At 49.2% G+C, this 26352-nt stretch overlaps 1 protein-coding gene across 1 annotated transcript in view; it reads right to left on the bottom strand.

Moving 5' to 3' along the window:
• Nucleotides 1–463: 463 nt before the first annotated feature.
• Nucleotides 464–26352, bottom strand: part of UQCRC2 (ubiquinol-cytochrome c reductase core protein 2) — a 666108-nt gene continuing 640219 nt past the window's right edge. The window contains exon 14 of the mRNA XM_069647677.1: nt 464–697. Within this exon, the coding sequence (XP_069503778.1) occupies nt 614–697 (84 nt within the window). The 3' untranslated portion in view covers nt 464–613. The remainder of the gene's footprint in view (nt 698–26352) is intronic.

The raw sequence follows: 26352 nt of genomic DNA, 5'->3' as shown, positions 1-26352 counted from the left end.
GATATGCAAGGAGTTCAATCCCAGGTATGTGGAAAAATGAATGAAAACTGCTGGAGGACAGGGCCAGCACGTTATGGCATTTGCCATTCATGTGCGATAGCCTTGTAGAGGAGGGGGAAAAAAATCTCAAATGAGCAGTTTTACTGTGCAAAAGGCTTAGGTTCAGTCTCAATATAAAAGCATGCAGGAAAGACGGGACACAGGAATGGTATGTCAATGATGAAAATTCTAGCAATTGTTTCTCTAAAATCCTTGACTAAAATGAAAGACCACAATATATTATATGCTATTAATTGCACTGTTCTAGAAGCCATGGACCGAAAAGTCACTATAAACAATGAGACCAACTACATATTGCACAAGTAGGAATAGCCTCCAATTAGCCATAGCAAAGAACATTTTGGAGCAAAACATGTATTTGAACATACGTATACACCGACACAGCCATATTTTTGGCCAAGAATAGGATTTAAAAGTTTTATTTTCTCAAATTTCAAACATAAATAAATGAAAATGCACCGATTTAAGTCTTGAATAAACAACAATCTTTTATTTGAGATATTCTGTTCCTTCTGAAGAACTAGTACAGTTCAAGTATTAAACAGTGTAAACCCTATAAATCTTCAAGAAATGGGGTGCTCAACAGGTTTCCACTTGCTGCCATTGACTTCTTTCCTGCGACAAACTTTTTTGCAACCTGAAAAAATAATGAACATTTTTCAATTAATGAGGACTTTAACATTGCACCATTTAGTATTTTTGAATGAATTATGCTATGTATGCGTTAGCAATTCTGCAGATCAATAATTCTCTCTCTAACAAATATTTCCATTGGCTTGACTAAACATCAACTTACTGCCCATTTTCCTTTACTCAAAACCAAAAGTTCATCAGAGTAATAAGACAGAGTGAACAAGCAAGAAGCAAATATCCTTGCTTACCACAAGAAAGTTGCTCACCTTGCATTGCACTGTGCACCTCGATTTTCTATAAGTATTTGTCTCTTGAAATTTCACATAGCAAACAGAGCTTGAAAATCACCCAGCACTGACAGAACCAAGAGGTGCTACCATCAGATGAAGTGACCTCTCCCAAATTATCACAGTATAAAGGGTGCCAATTGCACCTCATGTATGTTATACATTTTTTTCTTAAGACAGAACAAACAGGTAAACCAGTGGTAATTTAAAAAAAGAAATTAAAACAAAAAAGTGCCATTGGTGAGGGAAAAACCTGCAGAAGAGTAAACAGTTGACTTGGTTAAACAACTCCACCAGACACACAGGTCTCCTCTCAGGTCTCCTCCCAAGTCCCAAGCAGAAAGGCCAGGGAGATGGACTGCATGATTAACATAGGTATAGGAGAGGATGCAGTGCACCAGAACCCACCGCCTAACTGGTGCCTTCCAGTGGGCACTTTGTTGCATGACTTTCTATAAATCGAATTAGCACGCCGGGACCCAGGTAAGTGTGCCCTTTCACCCCCAAACCACACCCTCCTTTAGCACATATTTAACGCCCCTGTTAGGTAAGATGTTCATATTTATGATAAATATTCCTCACCTGTGTCCACCCCAGAACCACCTTTGCTTGGACTGCTTAACTATTTTACCTTGTCCCTAGGTGAAGGGGAATCTTTTTCCCTTGTCACCTAGTCTTTTACTCTTTTATAGGAGACCTTATGTAGCTCCATAATAAATGGTTGAAGTTATAGTTTCCTACAACTTTTGGGCTTAGGCTGGGTTGCCCCTTTGGGCTCCCCTGTTAATTTCCCTTTCATACACTTGGGTGAACTACTGTTCCTAAGTAGTAAAGAGGATATTCATCCCATTTACATTTTGTATAAATGAGCCAGCACACCCCACCTTATGTGGAGTTCTGTGGAGATACAATGTACCCCCCCCTTTCTTACTTATCTGGTAACATTTTGTTACAACTGCGAGCTTACATGAATGGCTGGTGGCAGTGGTTTTCCTTTATGACTTTTAGACTTTAGTCGCAAAAAAGACCATTTTGCCAAAATGATGGGCTCCTTTTTTCGCCATTTCTTGTGTGCTGTTTGAGTGGAAGTTTTATCATTCAGCGGGAATCCTATGTATTCCCTGCCAAGGCACCAAAGTGTCTGAGAAGGCAGGAAGCGAGGGAGGAGTCCAAAACTCTACAGCCCTTTGTCTCTCACCTTGCGTGAAACAAGCACAGTCTCAATGGGGGGCTGGCTGGCCTGAGTGGACAGGCAGACACCCCACCCCCTTGCTGTAAAATGCAGGGAGAGAATACAGAAATTGTGCTGTAGTTCCCGTTTAATACTACAAACCTGGAAGCTGCTGACAAGTCAAAGACTGGAGCTGAAACCAAAGAGGAAGATGAAGAAAAGACACTTTAGTGATTTCCAGCGACCAGGGAGCTTGCTCTAACCCTTCCTTCCAATCGACCTTGGGGTCCCGAACGCGACATCTCCTACCGAGGGGCTGTTGAGATCCGCTGGTCTCACGAAGACCTGCAATTTCAGCCATCCCATGGCGTGCTGTGACCTTGCTGGGCTGCAACACCCCAGTACTCTGGGACCTTGAGCCATTGTGCGGTGCACTATCTTCCAAATTGCGCTGAAACTTGGTGGCATCCTCATGGACCTCCAGTGACGATCTGAATCCTTGAAGTGCCCCTCACCAGAGTGCTGAACCAGATTAGCGACGAGAATCCGACCAGCGATATTCAGTCTTCTGCTGGCTCCTGAAAAGGGCTCCAAGAAACACAGAACCACATTCTGCAGTGAAGAAACGCTTGCCTGGAGCCTTCCCAGTTGTTCTCTGCTGCAAATTCCCTTCCATTGTCCTGTCTTCAGGACAAGGAATTCATCTACCGGGTTTTTGGCTGCAGATCCTGAAGAGGTCCTGCTGCAAACTGGTCTTCTGCGCTCATGTACTGTGTTGGCCTGGGTAGTACTTTACCTTAAGCCTTTTGTGATTCCAGTGACGCTGGGGGTGATTCATGTGATGGGAGTCCTCTTCTCCAGTTCACCCAGGCCCATTGCTAGAATCCCTCTAAGTTGTATTCTCTGAAGTCCCTGGACCCTAACTAACTCTAAAGTGTACTACTTACTTGTTTTTAATAGATTTCTTCAGGAACTCTGAATTTCCCTGCAAACTGAACCCTATCTCACCCTGCCTACAGCAGGCACTTTGACCACAAGGGTCCCTCTTCTGCCTCAGAGAACACATGCAATAGACTAGGGAAGGACTGGATAAGAAAAGGATTCCGTCTTGAAAAGTATAACTCATGTTAAAAGGTTACTTTCTTGTGAAAGAGTTGGTTTGGTAACTGTCCCTCTGAAATATGACTGTTACAAAAGTTCTTACTATCCTTGGAATGTGTTTTGAAATTCTGAAAAAGTATATGACAATGCATTACTTACCGTAAAAGCATTTCTGATGGTTGTATCTGCTTAGATTCACATGCTGTGCATAGGTCCGACATCCAGTGGTCACTGCGGAGTATTGCATTTTGTTTTTCGTAGTCGAAAAGGGGACGTCGACAAGGCGTGTCTGTAACACTATCCCTATAGTGACGTGTGTTGTACCCACAATCCCTCACGCGTCGAGGTCCCTCTGTTTGTATTTTTCTGCCCTGAGGGAGCCTTCTAGACGTGAGTGAGTACAGAAAAGAGAGAAATATAGAAAGATGTCTATGTTCCTTCCATCCAAGCGGGGAGGAAGGGTGGGCGCATGTGAATCTAAGCAGATACAACCATCAGAAATGCTTTTACGGTAAGTAATGCATTGTCTTCTATTGTTTGTTAATCTGCTTAGAATCACATGCTGTGCATAGACTAGCGAGCAGTACCCGGAGTTGGCGGTGGGTTATGAGAAGGAACAGTAGAGAAAAGATGTCTTAATACTGCCTGTCCCACCTGGGAGTCAGATCTAGAGTGTGCATCTAGACAGTAGTGTTTTGTAAAGGTGTGCACAGAACTCCAGGTAGCCGCTTTGCAGATGGACTCAAGGGGAACATTTGCAATGAATGCTATGGACGCCCCCGTGCCTCGAGTAGAATGTGCTCTTGGCCTAAAGGGCAGTTCTCTCTTAGCAAGAGTATAGCAGAGAGTGATGCATTGAACAATCCATCTAGAAATAGTGGACTTTGAAACTGCATCCCCTTCTCTTCCTGCTGCCACCGAGACGAAGAACTGATTAGCCTTCCTCAGTGGTCTGGTTCTTTCCATGTAGAACATGACCGCTCTGCGCACATCTAGTGTGTGCAGAGTCCTTTCTCCCAAGTTGGAAGGATTTTGAAAGAACGCTGGTAGTTCTATAGACTGGTTTACATGGAATTTTGAGATGAATTTTGGAGCAAACCTTGGGTGAGTGCGTAGAACCACTTTATCTTTGTGAACTGTAACAAAGGGGTCTAGAACAGAAAGAGCCTGTAGTTCAGTTACTCTCCTGATGGAGGTGATAGCTATTAGAAAAGCAGTCTTAAGGGTGAGGTCTTTAAGAGATGCTTTGTGCATGGGTTCAAATGGTGAGCCCATGAGTTTGGTAAGTACCACGTTAAGGTCCCATCCGGGAGCTGGGTCAGCTATCGGGGGGTGTATTCTCTTTACTCCCTCCATGAAGGCCTTTATAACAGGGGTCTTCCACCATGACGCTTTGAGTTGGGAAGTGGTGTATGCAGAAAGTGCCCCTAGGTGGACTTTAATGGAATTGAACACTAGCCCTGAATCTAATAAATGGGTCAGGTATAGAATAATATGTGTGGGAGAGCAGTCAATTGGGTTGATGCTCTTTCCTCTGCACCAAATGACAAATCTCTTCCATTTGCTAGAATAGCAGTGGCGAGTGTTAGGTTTTCTGGCTTCCCTGAGGATGTCCATGCATCTCTGTGGGAGCTGTAGATGTCCAAATTCTATGATCTCAGGAGCCAGGCTGCTAAGTTCATGTTCTGGGGGCATGGATGCAGAGTCCTGCCCTTGTCTTGTGACAGCATGTTGTACGGGCAGGGGAGTTTCACTGGGGGAGATAGAGACATCTCCATCAAGTGAGCGAACCATGGCTGTCGGGCCCACATTGGAGCCACCAGTATCATGGTTACTTGTTCCTGGTGCATCTTGTGCACTACCTTGTTGAGAAGGGGAGTAGGGGGAAAAGCGTAAACAAATCTCCCTGACCCTTGAATCGACAGACCGTTCCCCTTGGTTCTGGGGGTACCTGGAGGCGTAACTTTGGCATTGTGAGTTCTCCAGGGTTGCGAACAGGTCTATTTCTGGGAACCCCCATTGCGTGAAGACGTCGAAGACGATGTCTTCGTGCAGTCGCCATTCGTACTCTTCGGGCAGGGGGAAGTCTCTGCTGAGTTTGTCTGCCAGCAGATTGAGTTCCCCTGGTACATGTTGTGACAGAAGGAACATATTCTGTTTGAGAGCCCACTTCCATATGTTTTGGGCCAGTTTGGACAGTCCTGGAGCGTGGGTTCCCCCCTGTTTGTTGATGTAGTACATGGCTGTGGTGCTGTCTGTAAGGACCATCACTGTCTTGCCTTGTAGGTGTTCCTTGAAGGCTTTTAGCGCCTTGAACACCGCTAGCAGCTCCAGAAGATTGATGTGTTTGGATGCTACGTTCGGAGTCCACTCTCCGTGAGCAGTTTGATGGGATAGGTGAGCCCCCCATCCTGTAAGGGATGCGTCTGTGGTTAGAGTGGCTTCCGCCGCGGGTGTGGCAAAAGGTTTCCCTTTTTCTAGGTTTTCTTTTGTCCACCACCGTAGCGAGAGAACTAAGGCCTGCGAGACCACCACTAGGTCGTCCCATAGTCCGCTGGCCTGACACCACTGGCTGTTGAGCCACTCCTGCATTGGGCGCATGCGCAGGCGCGCGTGAGGTACCAAATAAATACACGACGCCATCATGCCTAGCAAGCGCATTGCTTTGCGTACCGGCACCTCTCGACCGGGCACATATTGAGGGATCTGAAACAACATGTTTTGGACCCTCTCTTTGGAGGGGAAGACGAGGCCGTCCTTTGTTTGAATTAGAGCCCCTAGGAATTGTTTGATTTGGCTGGGGTCTAGGCTGGACTTCTTTTCGTTGATAGAGAAGCCCAACTGGAACAAAAGGTCTACAGTCTTTTGGGTATTGGAGAAGCATGTTTCGTAAGAATCCCCTGTTATGAGCCAGTCGTCGAGGTAAGGGTAAACTGGGATGGACAACCTGCGCAGGTGGGCCGCTGCCACTGCCAGTACCTTCGTGAATACTCTCGGTGCTGATGCTATGCCGAAGGGTAGCACTCTGAACTGGTAGTGTTTGCCCTCTATCATGAACCGGAGGTATTTTCTGTGCGCTGGCAACATTAAAATATGAAAGTATGCATCTTTCATGTCCAATGTTGTCATGTAATCTCCCTGTGATAGCAGTGGGATCACTTCCTGTAGGGTCACCATACGAAACTTTTGGGGTTTGATAAACTTGTTCGCTGGGCGCAGATCTAATACAGGGTGCATGGTTAGATCCTTTTTGGGTACAAGGAAGTACACTGAATAAATACCTTCCGTTACCTGAGATAGAGGCACGACCTCTATGGCTCCTTTTTCCAGCAGTTGCTGTACTTCTTGTAGAAGGATGGTAAGATGTTCCGGTGACATGCGTCGTCCCCTCGGGGGTTTGTATGTTGGGGAACTGTTGAATTCGATGCAGTATCCGTGGGCTACGGTGGAAAGTACCCAGCGGTCTGACGTTATACCCTCGCATGCTGGAAGAAAGGATGTTATCCGGCCCCCGACCGGTGTTGCATGGGAGGGGACGCGAATCTTCGCGTCACTTGGTGTTGTTAGGGGCTTGGAAACCTCTGGGGGTGGACCCTCGCCCTCTTCCTTTGCCCCGGCGCTGTCCTCTTTGGCTGTACTGGCCACTATTGGTCTGGAAATTGGTGGCAGGGTACTGTTGCTGCTGGTTTTGTTGTTGGCGTTGGCCACGAAAAAAGCGTTTATTGCCATAGCCGCGCCTGGTAGCGGGCTTAGAGATTTGGTCAAGAGTTTTGATTTATTTATTAAAGACGCCTGTGTCTCCGGTTTGAACCCTGAGTTGCGCAGCCATACGTGTCGTTTTAGGACTATTCCCTGAACTAGGGAACGTCCCGCAGTTTCTGCCGCATCCAGAGAGCTCTTTACAATACTCTGGTTGACCTGGGTTCCTTCGCCAATAGTTGAAAGCAGGCGTGTACGTAATGGTTCCGGCGCTTCTTCGGCGTCCTTGCGCAGTTTGGCCCACTGCGCGTCCGCATAGCTAGCGAGCAAAGAATTGTTGGCAATTCTTGCCGAAAAGGCGGCCGAGGATGTAATTCTTTTTGCAGGGGCATATAACCGCTTGCCCTCCTTGTCAGGTGGTGCCTCACTGGTGGAAAGTGGTACCCCTGCCCTCTTTCTTGTGTTGGTTACCACCAGGGAATCCGGAACAGAATGTCCCCTGATGTACAGCGGGTCTGAGGGTGAAGGAGTGAAAAGTTTTTCAATTCTAGGATTGACCCCTCTGATTAGTGCGGGTGTGGACAGCGAAGGGATGATTCTTCTCCTCACTGAAGCGAGGAGGGGAATTGTCTGACTGACCGGGGGTTTCTCCTTAATTACCCTTTCTACAAAGTCTAATTCAGGGGAGAGCTCCCCAGTGTCCAGTTCGAAGTGTGCTGCTGCTCTGCGCAACAGGGCATTAAATGTGGGTTGATCGTCAATGGGAGACGTGTTTCCAACAGGTGAAATGTCAGGATGATTTAGGTTCAGGACATCAGTGTCAGAATATATTGATGGTGATTGCCAGGGGTGAGAAGGTCCTTCTTCTGGATTTTCTCCGAAGTCTTCTCCTACCAAGTCTTCTCCTACTTCCTCCTGGTTCCGTCCGTCTTCCTCGTCCATAAAATCATCCTCTTCTTCAAAATAATGTTCTTCCCCAGTGAGGTCATACACACTGTGGAAGTCTGGGGCTGTGTCCTGGTGGGGATTGCCTAATCTTGGAATTTTGGCCCTGGGGTCCTCCTGAGGCCCTTCTCTTATTCTCTTTGGAGGGTTTTGGGCGTTCATAAACCTCTCCATTCTTTCCATGCAGAGATGGAGCCTTTCCATGGTTTCATGGGGTACCCCTGAGCGGTCTAGCGGGGGAAAATTGGTGTCTTGTAGCTGAAAACGGCTCGACCTCTCCCATAACGTTGAGGAAAGTGTCCCGTCGCCCTCCGAAAAGCCTTCAGGTGTGCTGGGAATCCCTTCGACTGAAGGAGATCGTCCCTGTGTTTTCGGCGTGTCTTTCGACCTTTGCGTAGCGCTCGACGTGTCTTTCGGCGTACGCTTGTGGGCGTCGGCTACCACGATCCTCGCCAAGCTCTCAGCGACTCGTTTGTCAGCGGAGAGCTGTGGTTTCGACGTTATGGGTGTCGAACGCTCTACGGCAGCATGTGCTTTCTGCTGATGCGCTCCGGCCGATGATTTGGGGGCGGCGCCCTTATTTGCCGAAAGCCCAGTTGCTGGTCGCGGCTGCGGTTGCGAGAGGGGCTTCGAACCCGAACGGTCCGAGGAGGCCGCCGGTGAAACCTGCGTCTCCTTGGGCGCCGATGCCCTCTTTGCCTTCGGCAAAGAAGAGCCATGGGTTGTGTGCTTATGTGTGGTCTTGTGTGCGTCAGTGTCGCCGGGGTGTTCATCCCCATAAGCAGGGCGTGAGCCGAGCCCGTCGGGGCCGGGGACAGACGACGAAGCGCGTGTGCGCTCTCTAGGGGGGGTTTACGACTTCCGTAGCGGAGGTCGTGGTATCACGTTCCTCGTCACTGTCGGAGGTAGCGACGGTGGGTGGAGCGTCGGCCTTCGACATAGCGTAGGCCGCCCACCTTTTGACCCTACGGTCTTTTAGAGTCTTCGGCTTAAGAAGCCGACAAGCCGTACAACCTTCCTCCTTGTGATCGAGGGGCAAGCAGCGGTTACACCGTGAATGCTTGTCCTTCCAAGTAAACTTGCCCTTGCAAAGCGGGCAAAACCTAAAGGGTGTCCTCTAGATAGCCGAGGCAATAAAACGTGATAACCACCCCAAGGGAAAGGAAGGGGAAAAGGAAAGGCATTCTTACAAAAGAATTAGAGATGTCCCACGACCCCCACTATCCCTACTGTATTTGGCCTGCGAGGCCAGGCCACGTGTTCGGCAACGCCGAAGGATCTCCTCCGCTCGTCCCCTCCGTCGAAGATCTTGCTCGGCGGAGACAGCTTCACAACAGCGTCGAGGGGGGGGATCGATATGTTCTATATTAATATAGGAAAACGACCAAAGGTCGAGGAGATGAAATCTGCAATGTCTCTCGAGGAGCTCCGCGTAAAGGCGACCAGTAGCTGGGCAGAAAAAAACAATCTGAGGGACCTCGACGCGTGAGGGATTGTGGGTACAACACACGTCACTATAGGGATAGTGTTACAGACACGCCTTGTCGACGTCCCCTTTTCGACTACGAAAAACAAAATGCAATACTCCGCAGTGACCACTGGATGTCGGACCTATGCACAGCATGTGATTCTAAGCAGATTAACAAACATCAGAAATAAGGTTATGTTACTTGTGAATTGGTCCTCCCACCCACTTTCCAAAAGTAATGCTGTTGGGCTTCACCTAACTATTTCTTTCAGAATATAAGCGTCTACGTTTAACAAATGGGTCTTGCTTCCCCTGACTTGCTGTATAGCCTGTCTAGAATACGTCTCCATTAGGTCTTGCCTACCTTGAATAGCTTAATAAGTGTACTGTGGGTTTTACTTGCCTTGGTCTGCCTTGTGCCATCCTAAAAGAGTTATTGCTGACCTCAAGCTGTGTTCAACTGATCTGAAAAGCAACTGTAATAGTTTGTTACAACATTGGGTTTTACCTACCTTGAATAACATTATGTCATTCTTGAAGTTTAACATTGGGTTTTGCCTTCTCTGGTCTGCTTAATACAGATTCTAAAACAGTTTTAGGTGTATACATACCTTTAAGTTGGTGGTGGCTCCTTTAAAAAGTATATAGGTCTTACTCCCCTTGATTAGCTGCTGCACGTCTAAACTTGTAACCCCGAGTTGTGCCTCCCTTGAAAATGCCTAGAGCATTTTCAGAATAGTCATAGGGTCCATTACTTACCTTCAACTACCTTGGGTCTTAAAGTGTAATTGTGTTTTACTTTCCTTGAATTGCTTAGCACATATGGAATGTTAATACTTATCATTGAGTAGCTTAAGACCCCTCCAGAAAGTATAGGAGTTGATTTACTAACTCTGAACTGAATTCTTAAAAGTAATGTTGCGAGGAATACACTTGTAACAGGGTAGGTTTACCAAGTGATTTCTTTACTGAGTGTCACCACATAACCGACCGGGTCTACTACCCTTGAATTACTGACTGTATTCAAAATGAAACAAGTTACTTACCTTTAACTATTGTTCTCCAGCATGGGTCTGGCATGGATTCACATGCTCATGAATATTCCCTGTCTTCAAGCTGGGAAACCTTGGTAAAAGAAAAACCAGTTTCACTTTCACTTAAAAACTGCATTTCTCCTCTAAACCAATCACTGTCCTCTGGATCCATCTGCCCTCAACCAATGACAGTCCTCTCCCTAAGCCCCGCCTCTGGCAGCCATCTTCAGATTTGGTAAGCAAGTAAAGTGGCAGTAGGACCAAGAAGAGCCGCATGGGGGCCGGAGGGAGGGTTTGCATGTGAATCCATGCCAGGCCCATGCTGGAGAACAATAGTTACAGGTAAGTAACTTGTTCCTTTGGCAGAATGGGGTCTGGTATGGATTCACATGCTCATGATTAACTAATACACAGCAGTACACATTACACAACCATGGGTGGCAAGGCTCAACAGAAGTAATCAACACTTACCGCTGGAACAGACTCACCTCAGGCGAACAGGTTGCGTAGCAGTTCACAGACAGCTGTGAAGTCTTCCGGAAAGCTCTTTGTGTGTGTCACGTAGAACTTCAGGGCACGAGCACCATCCATTGATCGCAAGGCCCTTTCCGCCGGCAACAAAGGTTTCGGGAAGAAAACAGGGTACACTAAAGGCTCGTTGAGGTGGAATTGCGACAACCTTCGGCATGAAAGAGGGGTGCGTATGCAGTACCAACCTTGTTTCGTGGAAAGTCGGGTACAGTGGCTTACAGGATAGGGCCTGGATCTCACCTACACATCCGGGAGAGGTGATGGCTACAAGGAAAGCAGTAATTTCATGAGGGAAACTTGAGTGGGCCTGATGCATAGGCTCGAAGTGGGCCCCCCATGAGCCTCATCAGAACCACGCTGAGCTCCGACGCCGGGGCAGGAACCTTCACCAGCAGGAAAAATCGGCAAAGTCCTTTGAAAAACTCCTCGACGAGTCTGTGGGACCAAAGCAAGGATCTTCCTAGGGAACTGGTGTAGCAGGAGATAACTGCCAGATGCACCTTGATGAGGCTTGCGCCAGACCAGCCTTTGCCAAGGATAGCAGGTATTGGACGATCTGTGGAACTGTGACCCTCAGAGAGGTAATCTTGAGCGACCAGCACCACACAGCACAAAGCACAACGCTTCCGCTTATGGCCATACCACTTTAAGGTCCACAACGCCCTGACCTTGGCGAGGACCTTCCTGCAGTCCGGTGGCAACTCAAACTACAAACTCTAAGGCTGCAGGAGCCAAGCCTTCAGTTTCGGCGATCCTGGGTCGTGATGAAGGATCGCACCTTCCTCTCTGGTGAGAAGGTCCGGAATCATCGGCAACTTGACGGGAGGCGACGCTGACAGGCTGAGAAGGTCCGGATACCAAACCTGCCTTGGCCATGCCGGGGCGATGAGTATCATCCTGCATGGACACAGTCGGAGTGTGTTGATGACTCGTAGCAGGAGAGGGAATGGAGGAGAGGGAATGGAGGAAACGCTTACAAAAACAGCCCTACCCACAGGAAGGAGAACGCGTCCCCCAGGCTCCTCGACTGGTGGAATCGGCTGGCAAACGTCTGGTATTTGGAGTTTGCCGCCGTCGCAAACAGATCGATCTGGGGTCTGCCCCATTTAACTAACAGGTGGTCCTCCTGATCCTGATGAAGCTTCCACTTGTGGCAGGGGCGCAGTTTCCTGCTGAGAGAGTCTGCAATGGCGTTCATGACTCCTACCAGGTGAAGAGGAACACTCCCTGTCTGACGGTCCAGTGCAATAAGTCCTGCAGTCCCTTGGAGAGCGCCAGGGATCGAGCACCCCCCTGCATCCCGATGTAGAACATTGTGGTGGTGTCCGTGAAGATCCTCACCACCCTGCTTTTCAGAGATAGTAGGAATGACTTGAGGGCCCAGGAACACTGCCCATAGCTCCAGGATGTTATGCAGATCTTTCTCCTCAGGCAGCCACAGGCCTCTGGTGTGCAGACATCCTGTGTGAACTCCCCAACCTTCCAGGGAGGCATCCGTGGTGACCGTCTCCTGGTATGGGGGGGAGCGGGGTTGAAATCCTGTGCCTTGGGCGATGTGGGAGCGGACGCCCCACCACTATCGCCCATCGGAATTTATCTTGTCCGTGAAGCTTCCGGACACCTGTATCCAACAGGCGTCCAGGAATTCCTGTAGGGGTCGCATCTGCAACCTGCAGAGACTAACAAGGTAGATGCAGGACATCATGCCCAGTAACGACTTGATGGCCTGCACCGTGGCCGTCTTCGTTGATGACAGCCGTTGCACCTTTCCTTGAATGGCTGCTTGCCTCTTCTGAGGGCGACGCCAGGCAAGACACTGGATTGACTCTCGTGCCTAGGAACATCGAGTTCTGCAATGGCGTTAAGCAGGACTTCAGATAGTCATCCAGGTACAGGTATATGCGTATGCCCTGTAGATGCAGATGGGCCACCACTGGTGCCAGGCATTTCATGAATACTCTTGGGGTCGACTTCAAGCCGAATGGTAGGGCCCTGAACTGGTAGTGCTGGCCCTGCACCACAAAACCTAGACATTTCCGATGTTTCTTGTGAATGGGGACATGGAAATAGGCGTCCTCCAGGTCCAACGTCGTCAAGAAGTCTTTTTTTTTTTCCAATTGGCCAAGCACGAGTTGCAACGTGACTATACTGAATTTTTTAATTATTTGTTCAGATGTCGTAGGTCCAGGATGGGTCTCAAGCCCCATGTCTTCTTTCTGACTATAAAATATCTGGAATAGATTCCGAAGCCCTGGAGCTACTGGGGAACTAGCTCCATCTTCCCTTTTTGTAGCATGGCGTGTACCACTTCCAGAATCCGAGAAATGTGCTGCTCCTGATGGGGAACCGGAGGGATCCGCAGACACTGGCATTGAAATTTTAAAGTGATGTCCTTGGGAGAGAGCGTCCTCCACTCGCTGACGAACCGCGTGAGAGGGTGGGGGGGCCCACGTCCTGGCCGGATCAGGCTTGCTTGGGCGCTGGCATCTGGACCTGCGCGTGGCGATGCTGTCCTCCGCTACAGTAGGCCTGGAAGCGGCCTCTGTAGGCTTCTTGCGTTGAGGATCAAGAAGGCTGTCTTTACAACGTGGAGAATCCTTTTAAAGACCTGCTCAACTTTCCCCTGAAGGAGCAAAAAGACGAGTTGTGCTGCTGGAGAGTGCAGAGGGAAAAGGCAGTCTCCATCTTGATGGCCAGGAGGGACTCATCGACGGCCTTCCCAAACAGATCTTCACCATCGAAGGGCATGTCCAGCACCTTCGCTTGGACCTCCCAACGGAAATGAGTGGCTTTCATCCATCCCTGCCGACGAAGGCAGACACCGTTTCCCTTTTGCCAGAACCCTGTGTTGGCGACGTCCAATGCCACTGTGATGGCGTGATCTGATGTCACTTCCCCGTCCTGCAAGAGAGTGAGTGCTACCATCTAATCTTCGGGGAGGAACTCCAGGATCGGTCCTAGCTTGTACCACAACTCTGTGGTACCTGGCCCGGATCACCAGTGTGTTGGCCACCTTGATCGTGGGCGCTGCAGTGTAAATCGCCTTCTTCCCCATGGCGTCCATCCTTTTCCCCCCTCGCTGTATGGAGGGACCGAAGACAAGGACAGGTTAGCGTTCCTCGTGGCCGCGGATACCACCGGGTGCAGTGATGGTTGCGACATCAGGCACTTGGGTACAGAGTCAGGTAACCTAGACTTCTTTTCCAGCCTATCCTGCTTGGCTGGAGCTGTGCAAGAGTTCTTCAGGAGGGCAAGGCCATCTTCCCAAACATCGTCCAGAAAGGGCACCGCCATGATAGTCTTCCTCTTGGCCTCTCGCGTTCGATAGACAAAGCCCTCCTTCTTGGTCTCCTCGGGCGCCAGCTGGAATAGCTGGGAGCCCTGGCAATCATGGAGTGGAACGAACCTATCTGATCTGGCGGGGAAACCCTATGTGTGGCAACCAAATGTGGTGACTTACAGTCTGCTGCGACAATGTCCTAGTCATCCGTCATCGTGGCCATATCTGTTTGCGTGTCTGCTGGGGGAGTTGGGGCCCAACGTGGTGGAGGAGGTTGATATGGGGACGTCAGATGATGCTTCCTCTTCTTGGACGGAGGCCAATTGGGGACCACAGGTATCGGCGCTGTAGGCATTCTCATCTGGATCTCTGACGCAAAGGTGTGGAGAGTCGACAGAATATCCAGGGAAATGTCTGAGGAGGCAAAACAGGAAAGCAAAATTGATGGGAAGGCAAAAACAGGAAAGCTAGGCGCTGCGGTCGCCATCATCGTCCTTGTGGACCATATGCATGGATACCTGATCTTCGTCGTCCATGGACGAGACCTCCATAGCTTGTGCGATGACCTGGGAGGGCTGTTTTGGGGCATCCTTGCCCCCCTCCTTTTTTACTCCCTGAGGGTTTTGAACTGGGGCCTTCTGGCGTGCCTGCAGACTTTGCCAAAGTCTTGGCAGCGGTGTCACGCCGTGGGGGCAGGGACACTTTCTGGGCCGAGGGAGCCACCCTCGTAAGATCAGCACCCGTAGCTGACGTGGTGGTAGTAGCAAATGGTGGGGTCACCAATGAGGTTTTCGCCTGTGCCGTTTAAGCCTGCTTGGGCTGTGCAGCCTTCTCCTCCGTCCTCAGCTTTTCGGATTTCTCCCGTAGCTTAGATGGGGTAGATGATTATTTCCTCTTCGAAGAGGAGCTTGATGGAAGGCTGGCAATGGAGGCGGAAGGTAATGCTGATTGTGTCCCATCCACTTCGGGACCCGCTTCTGCGGTGAACGTGGTGGACTCGGACATGCAGATCTTACCCCCCCCACGGATGAGGCACCCTCAAAGGACTTAAAAGACAGCTCCTCCACAAGGCATGACCCTGCTCGGAGCACGGGTCAGATGCCTTGCCCGTGTTCAGCCATGCCGTTAGCCTACTGACCCCGTCTTTCGTTGTCTTGGAGAAATCTAGGCATATGTCGCACTCTACCCCCTTATGGTCCGGATGTAGGCAGCAGAGGCATTGTAGGTGCTTGTCCTCCACAAACACATTTCGTAGCCCGCATTTGGTGCAGGACCTGAAGAGGTACCTTCCCCTCCTAAGTCATGGTCAGAGGGGAATTTTCGATGATGTTTGCCCATGAGGGGCGCCCAACGGATCCCTTCTGTCGGCAGATGAAGAAAAGAGCACACAGGCTCTTTGAAACAAAAATTATTTTTTTTCCGTTGAAAAACAAAAAACTTACAAATAGCCCATGGAGCAACTCTAGGACACCGAACACTGAAGCGTGTTAAAATCTGAAGATGGCTGCCAGAGGTGGGACTTAGGGAGAGGACTGTCATTGGCTGTGGGCAGTATGACCCAGAGGACAGTGATTGGTTTAGAGGTGAAATACAGTTTTTAAGTGAAATCTTTTTCTTTTACCAATGATTCCCTGCCGGACGCCGGGGGAATATTCATGAGCATGTGAATCCATGACAGACCTCATGCTGGAGAAGTATATGTAACCTGATTTTACTCCCCAAGAATAGCTGATTGTATTCTGAATGTGTTGAAGGTTTACCTAACCTTGAACTGCTGACTGCTATTCTTTATAAGCAAATACTTTGGGTTGTATCCCTTAAGTATTGAGTTGGATTTTAGAATTGTGTTTATATATAATGTGATAGTACTCATTTACCCAAGATTCATCTTGGCCTACTTGTATTTAAATAAACCTTTTAGGTTTACAATACAAAGTGTTTCAGTGTTTCTTTGGACCATATGTATGTTACAGTGTTTCTTTGTACTAAGCTACAACCCTCTCTCCCTCTAAAGGTAAGCATGGCTGCTCTGTCCATGCTACCACATTCTCATTATACTAAGAGTGAAGCTTATGTACTGCCTAACAGCCCTCCCCCACCAACCTCTTACCTGACGCTCCCTTGTCCCTCGCTGGCGCATCCCTGTCGCAGCAATGGACACAAGGGAGAAGGGACTATGTAGCTCCCTTCTAACTCTTCCATGGCGACCATCTTGGATTGTAGGGTTTTTCAAGCTGAGAAACTGCGCATTTGCCGTTTCTCAATATGAAGAAAAAAATGATTAGCTTCCAGGTATTATATTCTTCTACCCCGCTCACCCTCCCCCCCACCATTCCCCCCAGCCTACTTCTGCAGGAGTCTGTCCTGATACATTCTGGTTTGGTTTCACCATTACCATCTTGTGGCCAATGCTGGATTTGACTTTTATGTACTTCAATGATTCATGGTGCGTCACCCTTTCTAAACGCTCATGCTGGACTTGCATCTTGTACTCATGGTGGCCCTGAATCAAGTGGTTCCCATCTTCATCTTGTATCCTGGCTTGCAACATTATGTGTTACTATTGACTTCTGCAATCGTATTCGCTCTCCCTCTTGCTTCTCCACTGTTTTTGACTGCTTACTCTCCCTCCTCTCCCTTTTCACCATCTCCTCCCCTTACTTTCTTCTATGCACTTACTCTATCAGAATTGTCCCTGGACCTAGTATGATCGCAACCTCGTCCGTCTCCAACCCCCATACTCGTTTTTCCCCTCACCATCCCCCTCCAGCACTATCTGAAATGTCGTCACGTCTAGTACGATAGTCGCTTGTTTTGGTCCACCCCTCCCTTTCTGCACCCCTCTCCTTTTGTTTTTCTCCGGCTCTACCAGAAATGTCGTCAGGCCTAGTACGGTAGTTGCCTGTCTGTTCCCATTTCCTTCCCACTCTCCCCCTCCCTTCCTCATCTATGTCTTAGCTCTTACACTATCTGAAATGTCGTCAGGCCAAGTACGATAGTTAATTTCACATCCTTATTGTTCATGGCCTGTAAGAATGTAATTGTATTTTCCCTTGTTCCCGCCCTTGCATTGACGTGCTTTGAAACAGGGTATAGGTGCTATATAAATAAACATACATCATATATGCCGGGTTGCTAATAGCAATAAACCAGGAGCAGGAGGGTGGGGCATTACCGGTCAAATAATGCCCCGTGGCTAGCGTCGAGGCCCTGATGCCCCGGAGCATTACCTGACTGATAATGCTCCCCCTGCTGGGGGTTTATTGCCTAGGAATATCCTTGTCTCCTAATTATGGCTAAAGGGCAAATCACAAGCTAAAATGGTGGTACTAAAGCGCCACCTAAGAAGCAAAACAAATGCTGGGGACAAAGTGCCCCCTGCAAGTCAATGGCACCAGACACGACATCCTCTGTATAAACAGGGATCCATCTGAGCACTTCGACCTACATTCCACTCATTCTTCCCTAGTCACTGACCATATGATATGATATGATATGGCATTTGTAATGCGCCTATACACAAGTGTTTCAAGGCGCGACGAGGCAGGGAGGGGGTACAAAGGGAAGACAGACAACGATCCTACTAGGCCAGGTGTCATTCAGACCGCGCAAGTGCAGGGGTAGGGGGAAGGGAAAAATGCAAGGGGGAGGGGGGAGTGCAATACAAATAGTAGAATAGAAATAAAATAATAAATAAATAGGGCCAGCTGGTGGCAAGTGCAAGGTAAGTGCAGACAAGTGCTGGGGAGGGGGTGGGGGGGCTGTAGTGATACAGAGACAGTCCCGCAGTGCAGGGGTTGCCAGGGAGGCAGTGCAAGTGAAGAGTGACTGGGTCCAGGACCGAGGTCGGTGAGAGTGGCCCAGTTGCAGGATCAGTGCAGTTTTGGTGAAGAATTTAGCAGGGGAGAGGGAGAGAGAAAGCAGAAGCGAAGAGGAAGGTTTTGAGGTGATTCCGGAACCGGAGATGGTTCTCCTCAAGTTTCAGGGAGGCAGGAAGGCTGTTCCAGAAGGAGGCACCTGCCGCGGAGAGAGATCTACCCCCAGCTCGTTGCTTCGAGAAGCGGCTGACCCTGAGGGAGTTGGAGAAGGATGAGCGTAGGGCTCGGGAAGGAAGATATTTAGGAAGAGAGAGTTGAAGGTATTTAGGCCCCAGGCCCCAGAAGGCCTTGTGGACAATGCAGAGGGTTTTGAACTTAATCCTCGCAGCCACTGGGAGCCAGTGTAGAGATTTCAGTCCTGGAGAGATACGGTCCCTGGGCTTGAGGCCAAGGACAAGTCTCGCAGTTCTGTTCTGGATGAGTTGAAGAGGGCGGAGAGTGGAGGCAGGCAGATTAAGATAGAGGCTGTTACAGTAGTCCAGCTTCGAGAGAACCAGGGCTCGGGAGACAGTGAGCTTCTGGGGGAAGGAGAGGAAGGGAAGAATACCTCTGAGAAGGTGCAGCTGGTAATGTGACTTCTTAGAGATGTCAGATATATGAGGAGAGAAGGAGAGTGTGGAGTCGAAGATGACCCTGAGGTTTTTTGCCTTGCAGGAAGAGGGCCAAGAGAGGCCGGCCAGAGAGCTGCAGGGAAGGAGGGAGTGGGTGTGCCGATGAGTAGGATCTCAGTCTTACTAGCATTAAGGCAGAGGTCATTGGCAGCACACCAATCCTGGATAGCAGACAGACAGTCAGAGATGAGGGAGGGAGAGGAGGAGGCCGAGGGTAGCCTGAAAATGAGCTGGGTATCATCCGCATAGCACTGAAAGTTGGGGTAGAGGGCGGCGATGCGGTGTGCAAGGAGCGCCAGATACTGGTTGAAAAGCCAGGGAGAGAGATTAGATCCCTGGGGAACGCCACAGGTGGAGAAAAAGATGTCAGAGAGGAAGGACCCAAGTTGGACCTGGGAGGGTCGATTGGAAAGGAAAGAGGTCAGCCACGCCAGAGCCTGACCAGTGATACCCAGGTTATCACGGAGACGGTTGAGCAGGATGGCATGGTTGACAGTGTCAAAGGCAGAAGAGAGATCGAGCAGAATGAGAACACACGGAGTGTTGGAATCGAGGTTTAAGAGCAGATCCTCACGGATGTTCAGGAGAGCAGTTTCCGTGCTTCTGGCCGCTCCGAAGCCAGATTGATGGTCATGGGGACTGTCAACAGCTTCAGCATGGAGGTTAAGCTGGGAGATGGCCAGTTTCTCCAGGAGCTTGCCCAGGAAGGGAGTGATGGAGATTGGGCGATAGTTAGCCGGACAGGAGGGGTCGGCAGAGGGTTTCTTAAGGAGAGGGTGCACAAGGGAGTGCTTGAGGGGGGATGGGAAGACTCCAGAGGCGAAGGAGTGGTTGCAAAAGTCAGCCAGGGCAGGAGCCAGGGAGTCGATGTGGTCCTTGATAGTTTTGGAGGAACAGGGGTGAATCTGTTTAGATGAGACTTTCATAGATCGGACTTGTCTGGAAACCTCGTCAGCAGAAAAAAGGGGAAAGGCAGAGAAGGAGGGAGGAGAGGTGGCTGCAGAAGGGCCAGAGGAGGAGCAGGGAAGAGAGGGGGGGAGGTGATAGGAGGAGAGTGAGGACAGGATGTCCTGAGTTTTAGAGATGAAGTGGGAGGCCAGTGCAGAGGGCCTGGGAGGGGACAGGAGAGGTAGAGACTGCAGCAGGGTTGGCAAGCTCCTTGCAGATTTTAAAGAGCTCAGCCGAGTTGTTAGATGCCGCAGAGATGCGGGCTTGGATAAGGGCTCTCTTCTTGGTGAGAACAGAGAGACGGTATTGCCTTTGGAGCAGGCGGCAGGCCAGTTTGTCAGAGGATGAACATGAAGCACGCCACTTCCTCTCTGCCACCCTGCACTTGCGTTTTAGGGTGACGAGATCCGAATCATACCAGGAGTTACATTTGGCTTTGGGCTTCAGGCGGATTTTCATGACAGGGGCAAGGATATCAAGAGTATCAGATATAGCAGAGTGGAGCAAGGAGAGGGCTGTGTCAGGGTGGGAGTCAGCCGAAGGGGGAGGGGGGGCGAGAAGGTGGCAGCGAAAGCCGCAACTGACACGCGCTTCATGGGTCGAATGACCGAGAAGGTGGGTGGCAATGATGAGGGTGGCTTTGCCTGTGGGGTAGGGAGGGTGAGGTGGGAGGATAGGAGAAAGTGATCACTCCAGGAGAGAGGAGTGGAGAGAGGGACAGAGAGGGGAAGGTCAGAAGAGATCAGAGCATCAAGAGTGTGCCCTGCAGAATGAGTAGGCCCAGATGGGAGAATAGAGAGAGAGAGAGAGTCGCAGAGGTCACGAAAGAGTCCAGTGGGGGGACAGGAGGCATCCAGGTGGATGTTGAAGTCACCAAGAAAGAGGAGTTGAGTGGTAGAGGACAGGAGTGAGGAGGAGAGGTCAGCCCACTCAGAGAGGAAGGAGGAATGTTGACCAGGTGGCCGATAGATAGTAGCCACGGTAAGGGAATGGCTAGGAGAGAGAGAGAGAGAGAGAGAGTCGGCAGACAAGACATTCAAAAGAGGAGTAGGTCTGCGTAGGAGTGACAGTGGCAGGAATCCACTCCGGGAAGATAAGGGCTACCCCCCCGTCCACCTGCACGGTTGGGTCTTGGCAGGGAGAGGATCTTGTAGCCATCAGGTAGGAGTGTGTCAAAGCTGGTGACAGAGCTGGCCGTGAACCATGTCTCAGTAAGACCGAGGACGTCAATGTCCAGTTCCTCATGGGAATCAAGAGAATGGTGTCGTACAAAGGATCATGGAGAAATACTTAATCTAACAAAAGAAAGAAACACTCCCAATGTAGAACAATTTAAAGACTAGCAACTTTCAGCCTGACCTAGATCGTCAAGAGAATTAGGCCAATATTGCATTTAGGTCCTCTAATGTGAGATTAGGTAAAGGACAGTCCCCTATGGTTGTTAAATGCCTCCAAAATACTGGCTTTCTAATCACAACAGGCAATACTGCAATTCGAAAACGTAATCAACAATTTGTTCGTATACAATAGGATAAATTACTCACCATAATGATCTCTGTGGATTCTTCTCCCGCAGATTCCTCATCTTGATAGATATCCATCATCCAGCTTTGCTGTTTGGAAACTTTTCGTCAGGCGGCGTAGTGGATCCGTCTTGTTCAGCTCTCGATCGTCAGATCCGGAAGGGATGTCAGGCCATGGAGATAGATGAACAAGTTACTTACCAACTGTAACTTTCTTTCGATTGGATGTTCCCCTCACGTATTCCTCATTTTAGATATATCCTTACCTTTAGGTTTCGCCATATATCCTTACCTTTAGGTTTCGCCTCAGAATTTTTTCTCCCTCTCTCCAGCAGGGGGCGCTCCACTCGAGGCCGCGGCATCGATGTCCCTCGGCGGCATCCGTCGAGCACCGACGTCACCCCCCGTATAAGAGCCTCAAGCGCGCCCCGTTGGCTTCATTCTGTTTTTTCGTATATTATCGTCCATGGATTTTGATAGTCAATGACATGCCTCTTTTGACCCAAGCCCTAAAAGAGTTGAGTTTAATTCACGTAAACTGTACTGTGGGGCTAGGATGGGAGGGTCGATGAGGAATACGTGGGAGGAACATCCAATCGAAAGAACGTTACAGTTGGTAAGTAACTTGTTCTTCGAATGGATTGTGTCCTCCCATGTATTCCTCATCTTAGATCGACTCCCAAAGCAGTTTTGTATTGGAGGTGGGAGTACAGTATCTTTTTCTAATCGTGTACAGAATGTAGTACAGATTTCGCAAATAGACCTCCTTGAGAAGACGAGTCCAATGCTTAATGTTTTATAAAGGTGTGCATAGATGACCATGTGGCTGCTGCACAAATAACTTGCACAGGGACACCCCTTTTTAGTGCTGTTGAAGTTACCATGACCCTCGTCGAATGAGCTCTTAGTCCATCAGGTGGTTCTTTTCCCGCCAATATGTAACATTCTGTTATGGCTAAAATTATCCATCTGGATAATGTTTGTTTAGTTACCGGAAGGCCCAGTTTACGTCCAGTGTATCCCACGAAAAGTTTATCACACTGACGAATTTTTGCAAATCTTGAGATGTAAAAACTAAGAGCTCTCCCGGGATCTAGTCTATGAAGTCGCTCCTCTTCCTTGCTTGCATGAGGAGGAGGGTAAAACGTAGGTAAAGTTATTTTCTGTGACAGATGAAAATCCGAAACAATCTTTGGCAAAAAAGAAGGTTTAACCCTAAGAACTACTTTGTCCTTATAAAAGATGGTGTGAGGAAGACCGCTCGAAAGCGCCTGCAACTCACTTACCTTGCGGGCTGATGTCAATGCTACAATGAGCGGGCTGATGTCAATGCTACAATGAGTTATTGTTTTCAACGTAAGGAGCCTTAGTGGACAAGAATGTAAAGGCTGAAATGGAACACATGTGAGACATTTTAGAACTAAGTTTAGATCCCACACTGGAACCTGGAAAGGTATTGGGGGAAAAAACATTATTTAAACCTTTTAGGAATTGAATTATCAAGGGTATTTTAAAGTAAGATTCTTCTTCGGAAGAGCGCTTAAAGATGGATAGCGCTGCTAGGTATCCCTTTATCGTCCCAACCTGGAGCCCCAGATTGGCTAAATGTAACAAAAGATAAAATTGTGGGGATATTACATTGAAATGGGTCCACATTCTTTTCTCTGCACCAGCTACTGAACTTGTTCCAACGACACAGATACAGAGATTTGGTTGCTGGCCTTCTAGCCGAAAGCAAAATCTCCATCACGTCATCCGGAAGATCCCAATCCTTGTATCTCAGCCTTTCAGAAGCCATGCGTGAAGGTTGAGTATGTTGACCTCCGGATGGAGAACAAGACCTTCCTGTCGCGAGAGAAGATCCTCTCTGCTCGGAAGACGTATTGGAGAGCAGATGGCCATGTCGAGAAGGTCCAGGTACCACGTTCTCCTAGCCCAATCCGGGGCAATTAGGATCATGGTTTTCCCGAACTTCTTCAACCTCCTGATTACTTGAGGGATTACAGGGATTGAGGAAACGCATACAGAAGTGGAAACTCCAATTCCACCACGAACGCGTCCCCTAGAGCTCCTCTTGGGGGAAATTCCCTTGAGCAGTACAGTTCGCACTTCCTGTTGGCCCCAGTCGCAAACAGATCCACTTGAGGGGTTCCCCAAAGGGCGAAGATCTCTTGAATGACTTCCTGAGCTATCTCCCACTCGTGAGAGACTGTGCTCTGCCTGCTCAGAGCGTCCGCTGTTGTGTTTTGCTCTCCGGCTAGATGAATTGCTGATAGAGAGATCCCTTCTTGTATTGCCCAGAACCAGAGTTGCATCACCTCTCTGCACAATGGTAGTGACCCCACTCCTCCTCTCTTGTTGAGGTAGTACATGGCCACTGTGTTGTCCGTCATTATCAGAACATTCTTTCCCCGTACAGAGGGCAGGAAGGCCTTCAGCGCTAGTCTGATTGCCCTCAACTCCAAAAGATTGATGTGTAGTTTGGACTCCGATGGAGACCAACGTCCGCTGATTGTCAGATCGTTGATATGGGCTCCCCACCCCGTAAGTGAGGCGTCCGTCACTTCTGTTTTCTCCGGCCATGGCTGCCAAAAAGATTTTCCTCTGAGGATATGATGTCTGCAAGCCCACCATTGTAGATCCTGTGCTACTTGGGCTGGGACCGGCAGTAGATCTGACATTTCCCCTGAGAATTGGGACCATTGAGTTCTGAGAGCCCATTGAAGAGATCTCATTCTCAATCTGGCTTTTGGCACCAGAAAAATGCAGGATGCCATCAGACCGAGCAACCTGAGAAAATCGAAGGCCGGAAGATGCTGGGCATTCTGGAATTTTGTTACCATCTGCAGAATGCGGTGAGCTTTCTCTTCGGGAGGTGAGGGTTAGCCCGAACAGGTATCCAGGACTGCTTCTATAAACTGGAGCTTCTGCGAGGTATCATGTTTGACTTTTTTAAATTCAGAGAAAAACCTAGTTTGTGAAGGAAGTGACAAGTCTTGGACAGGTGATCCAGGGCTTGTTCTGGAGAACGTGCTCTGATCATCCAATCGTCCAGATAGGGGTAGATGAGACTCGCTGTCAACCACCGCCATCAACTTGGTGAAAACTCTTGGGGCCGTGGTCAACCCGAATGGCAGAACTCGAAACTGATAGTGAGAATTGGCAATCGCAAACCTCAGGTACTTTCTGCGCTTGAGATGGATTGGCACATGAAAGTAAGCATCCTGAAGGTCCAATGATACTAACCAGTCCTGGAGTTGGAGAGCCTGAAAGATCTGAGAAAGTGTGACCATCTTGAATTTGTCCTTCCTTAGGAACTTGTTCAAGTTTCTCAAGTCCAAGATGGATCTCAGTCCTCTGTCTTTCTTTGGAATAAGGAAGTATGGGGAATACCAACCCTTCCTCTCCGCTACAGGTACATGTTCTATTGCACTTTTCGGTAGCAGGGTTAAAACTTCCTGCAACAGGAGCGGATCCAGATGCTTGGCAGAGTTGTATTCCGGAGGATGATTCTGAGGTTTCTTTAGAAAAGGAAGGCAGTAAACCTTGGGATACTGTTTCCAGTGCCCAAGAGTCCCAGTCTGCCCAGGATTCTGTACTGTGAGGAGCTGCTGCTACTGTTCGTCCTTTGGAAAAACTAACTATTCTGGCCCTTTAAGCTGGTAGACTCCACCCTTAAAAGGGTGCTGCTGGCGCGAAGTGCCGCGCGGAGTCCCGTAGAGTCCCAGTCTGCCCAGTCCGCCTCAAGACGGCAAAAGATCGGGCGAGCACCAAGAAGCGAGTATCCAGTGGAAAAATGGCTGTGCCAGGCCCTCAGACAAGATTAAAGACGCTGTTTGAGCGCCGCCAGTCGAAATTGCCCAGAGCAGCTGGCCCCATGGAGTCCACCGACATAAATGGTGAGGTAAATGCCGACATGTCTCTATCAACGTGTACTCAGTTATCTGTGACTTCTCTGGTGCCAGCTCTACAGTCGCTTGCCTCAGTATCTGTAGTCCCCAGTCCTGAGGCGGCGTGTATAACTCAGGTTCTAAGTCCTTTATCTACACATCAATTACATGCACATGTTGCTTCTGAAGTAGCAACAGACATATCTGACATACCAGGCTCACCAGAAGTATCTCATGAGTCGATGCTGGGAGGAAACGACAGAGTCACGTTGCCGAACTCCGGCGGAATTGAAAATCTAGAAGATTTGGGACGTGGTCCTTTAAATAACATTATTGATCCCTCGCTGTTTCAATCTCCATTCGATGTCACAGACTCCGAATTACTCGAAGTACATGTTCCCTTAAACTCCATAGAAGGAACAAGTTACTTACCTGTAACTGTTGTTCTCCAGCATGGGTCTGGCATGGATTGACATGCTCATGAATATTCCCCGTCGTCAGGCTGGGAATCCTCGGTAAAGAAAAAATCAGTATCAGTTTAGTTTCTGATCTGTCTTTCGTAGTAGTAACCAATCACTGATCTCTGTCATACTGACCACAGCCAATGACTGCCCTCTACCTAAGCCCGGCCTCTGGCAGCCATCTTCAGATTTGGTAGCACGTGAAGTGGCAGTATGACCAAGTGAAGAGCCGCAGAGGGGTAGACGGGAGGGTTCGCACGTGAATCCATGCCAGACCCATGCTGGAGAACAACAGTTACAAGTAACTTGTTCCTTCTCCAGCATGGGGTCTGGCATGGATTCACATGCTCATGAATAAAGAATACATAGCAGTACACACGTGCACAACCACTGGAGGTGGCAAAGGCTCAACATTAAGCATTACATCAAACTCAACATTAAGCAATTCTTACCTCCTCACCAGGCTCACCTTAGGCGAACAGGTTGCGCAGCACTGCTTGGCCGACCCTTGACTCCCCCCTGGAATCCCGATCGACGCAGTAGAATTTCGTGAAGGTGTGCGTCGACCTCCACGTAGCAGCCCTGCAGATGTCCAGCAAGGGCACACCAGATAGGAACGCCGTGGTAGCTGCGATCGCTCTGGTGGAATGGGCTCTCGGACGGCCAGGCAGTGGTCGGTTTGCCAACCGATGACAGTACATGATACAGCCGGAGAGCCATCTGGAAATGGAGGCCTTTGAGAGAGCCTTCCCCTGATTGACAGGTCCAAAGTTCACAAAAAGTTGTGACGTCTTCCGAAAACACTTCGTGCGGTCCATGTAGGACTTCAGCG

This window comes from Ambystoma mexicanum, chromosome 2q, assembly GCF_040938575.1.
Source record: "Ambystoma mexicanum isolate Mex_15411 chromosome 2q, UKY_AmexF1_1, whole genome shotgun sequence".
In the NCBI taxonomy this organism is placed as follows: domain Eukaryota; kingdom Metazoa; phylum Chordata; class Amphibia; order Caudata; family Ambystomatidae; genus Ambystoma; species Ambystoma mexicanum.
This window is presented reverse-complemented; position numbering and strand designations above follow the sequence as displayed.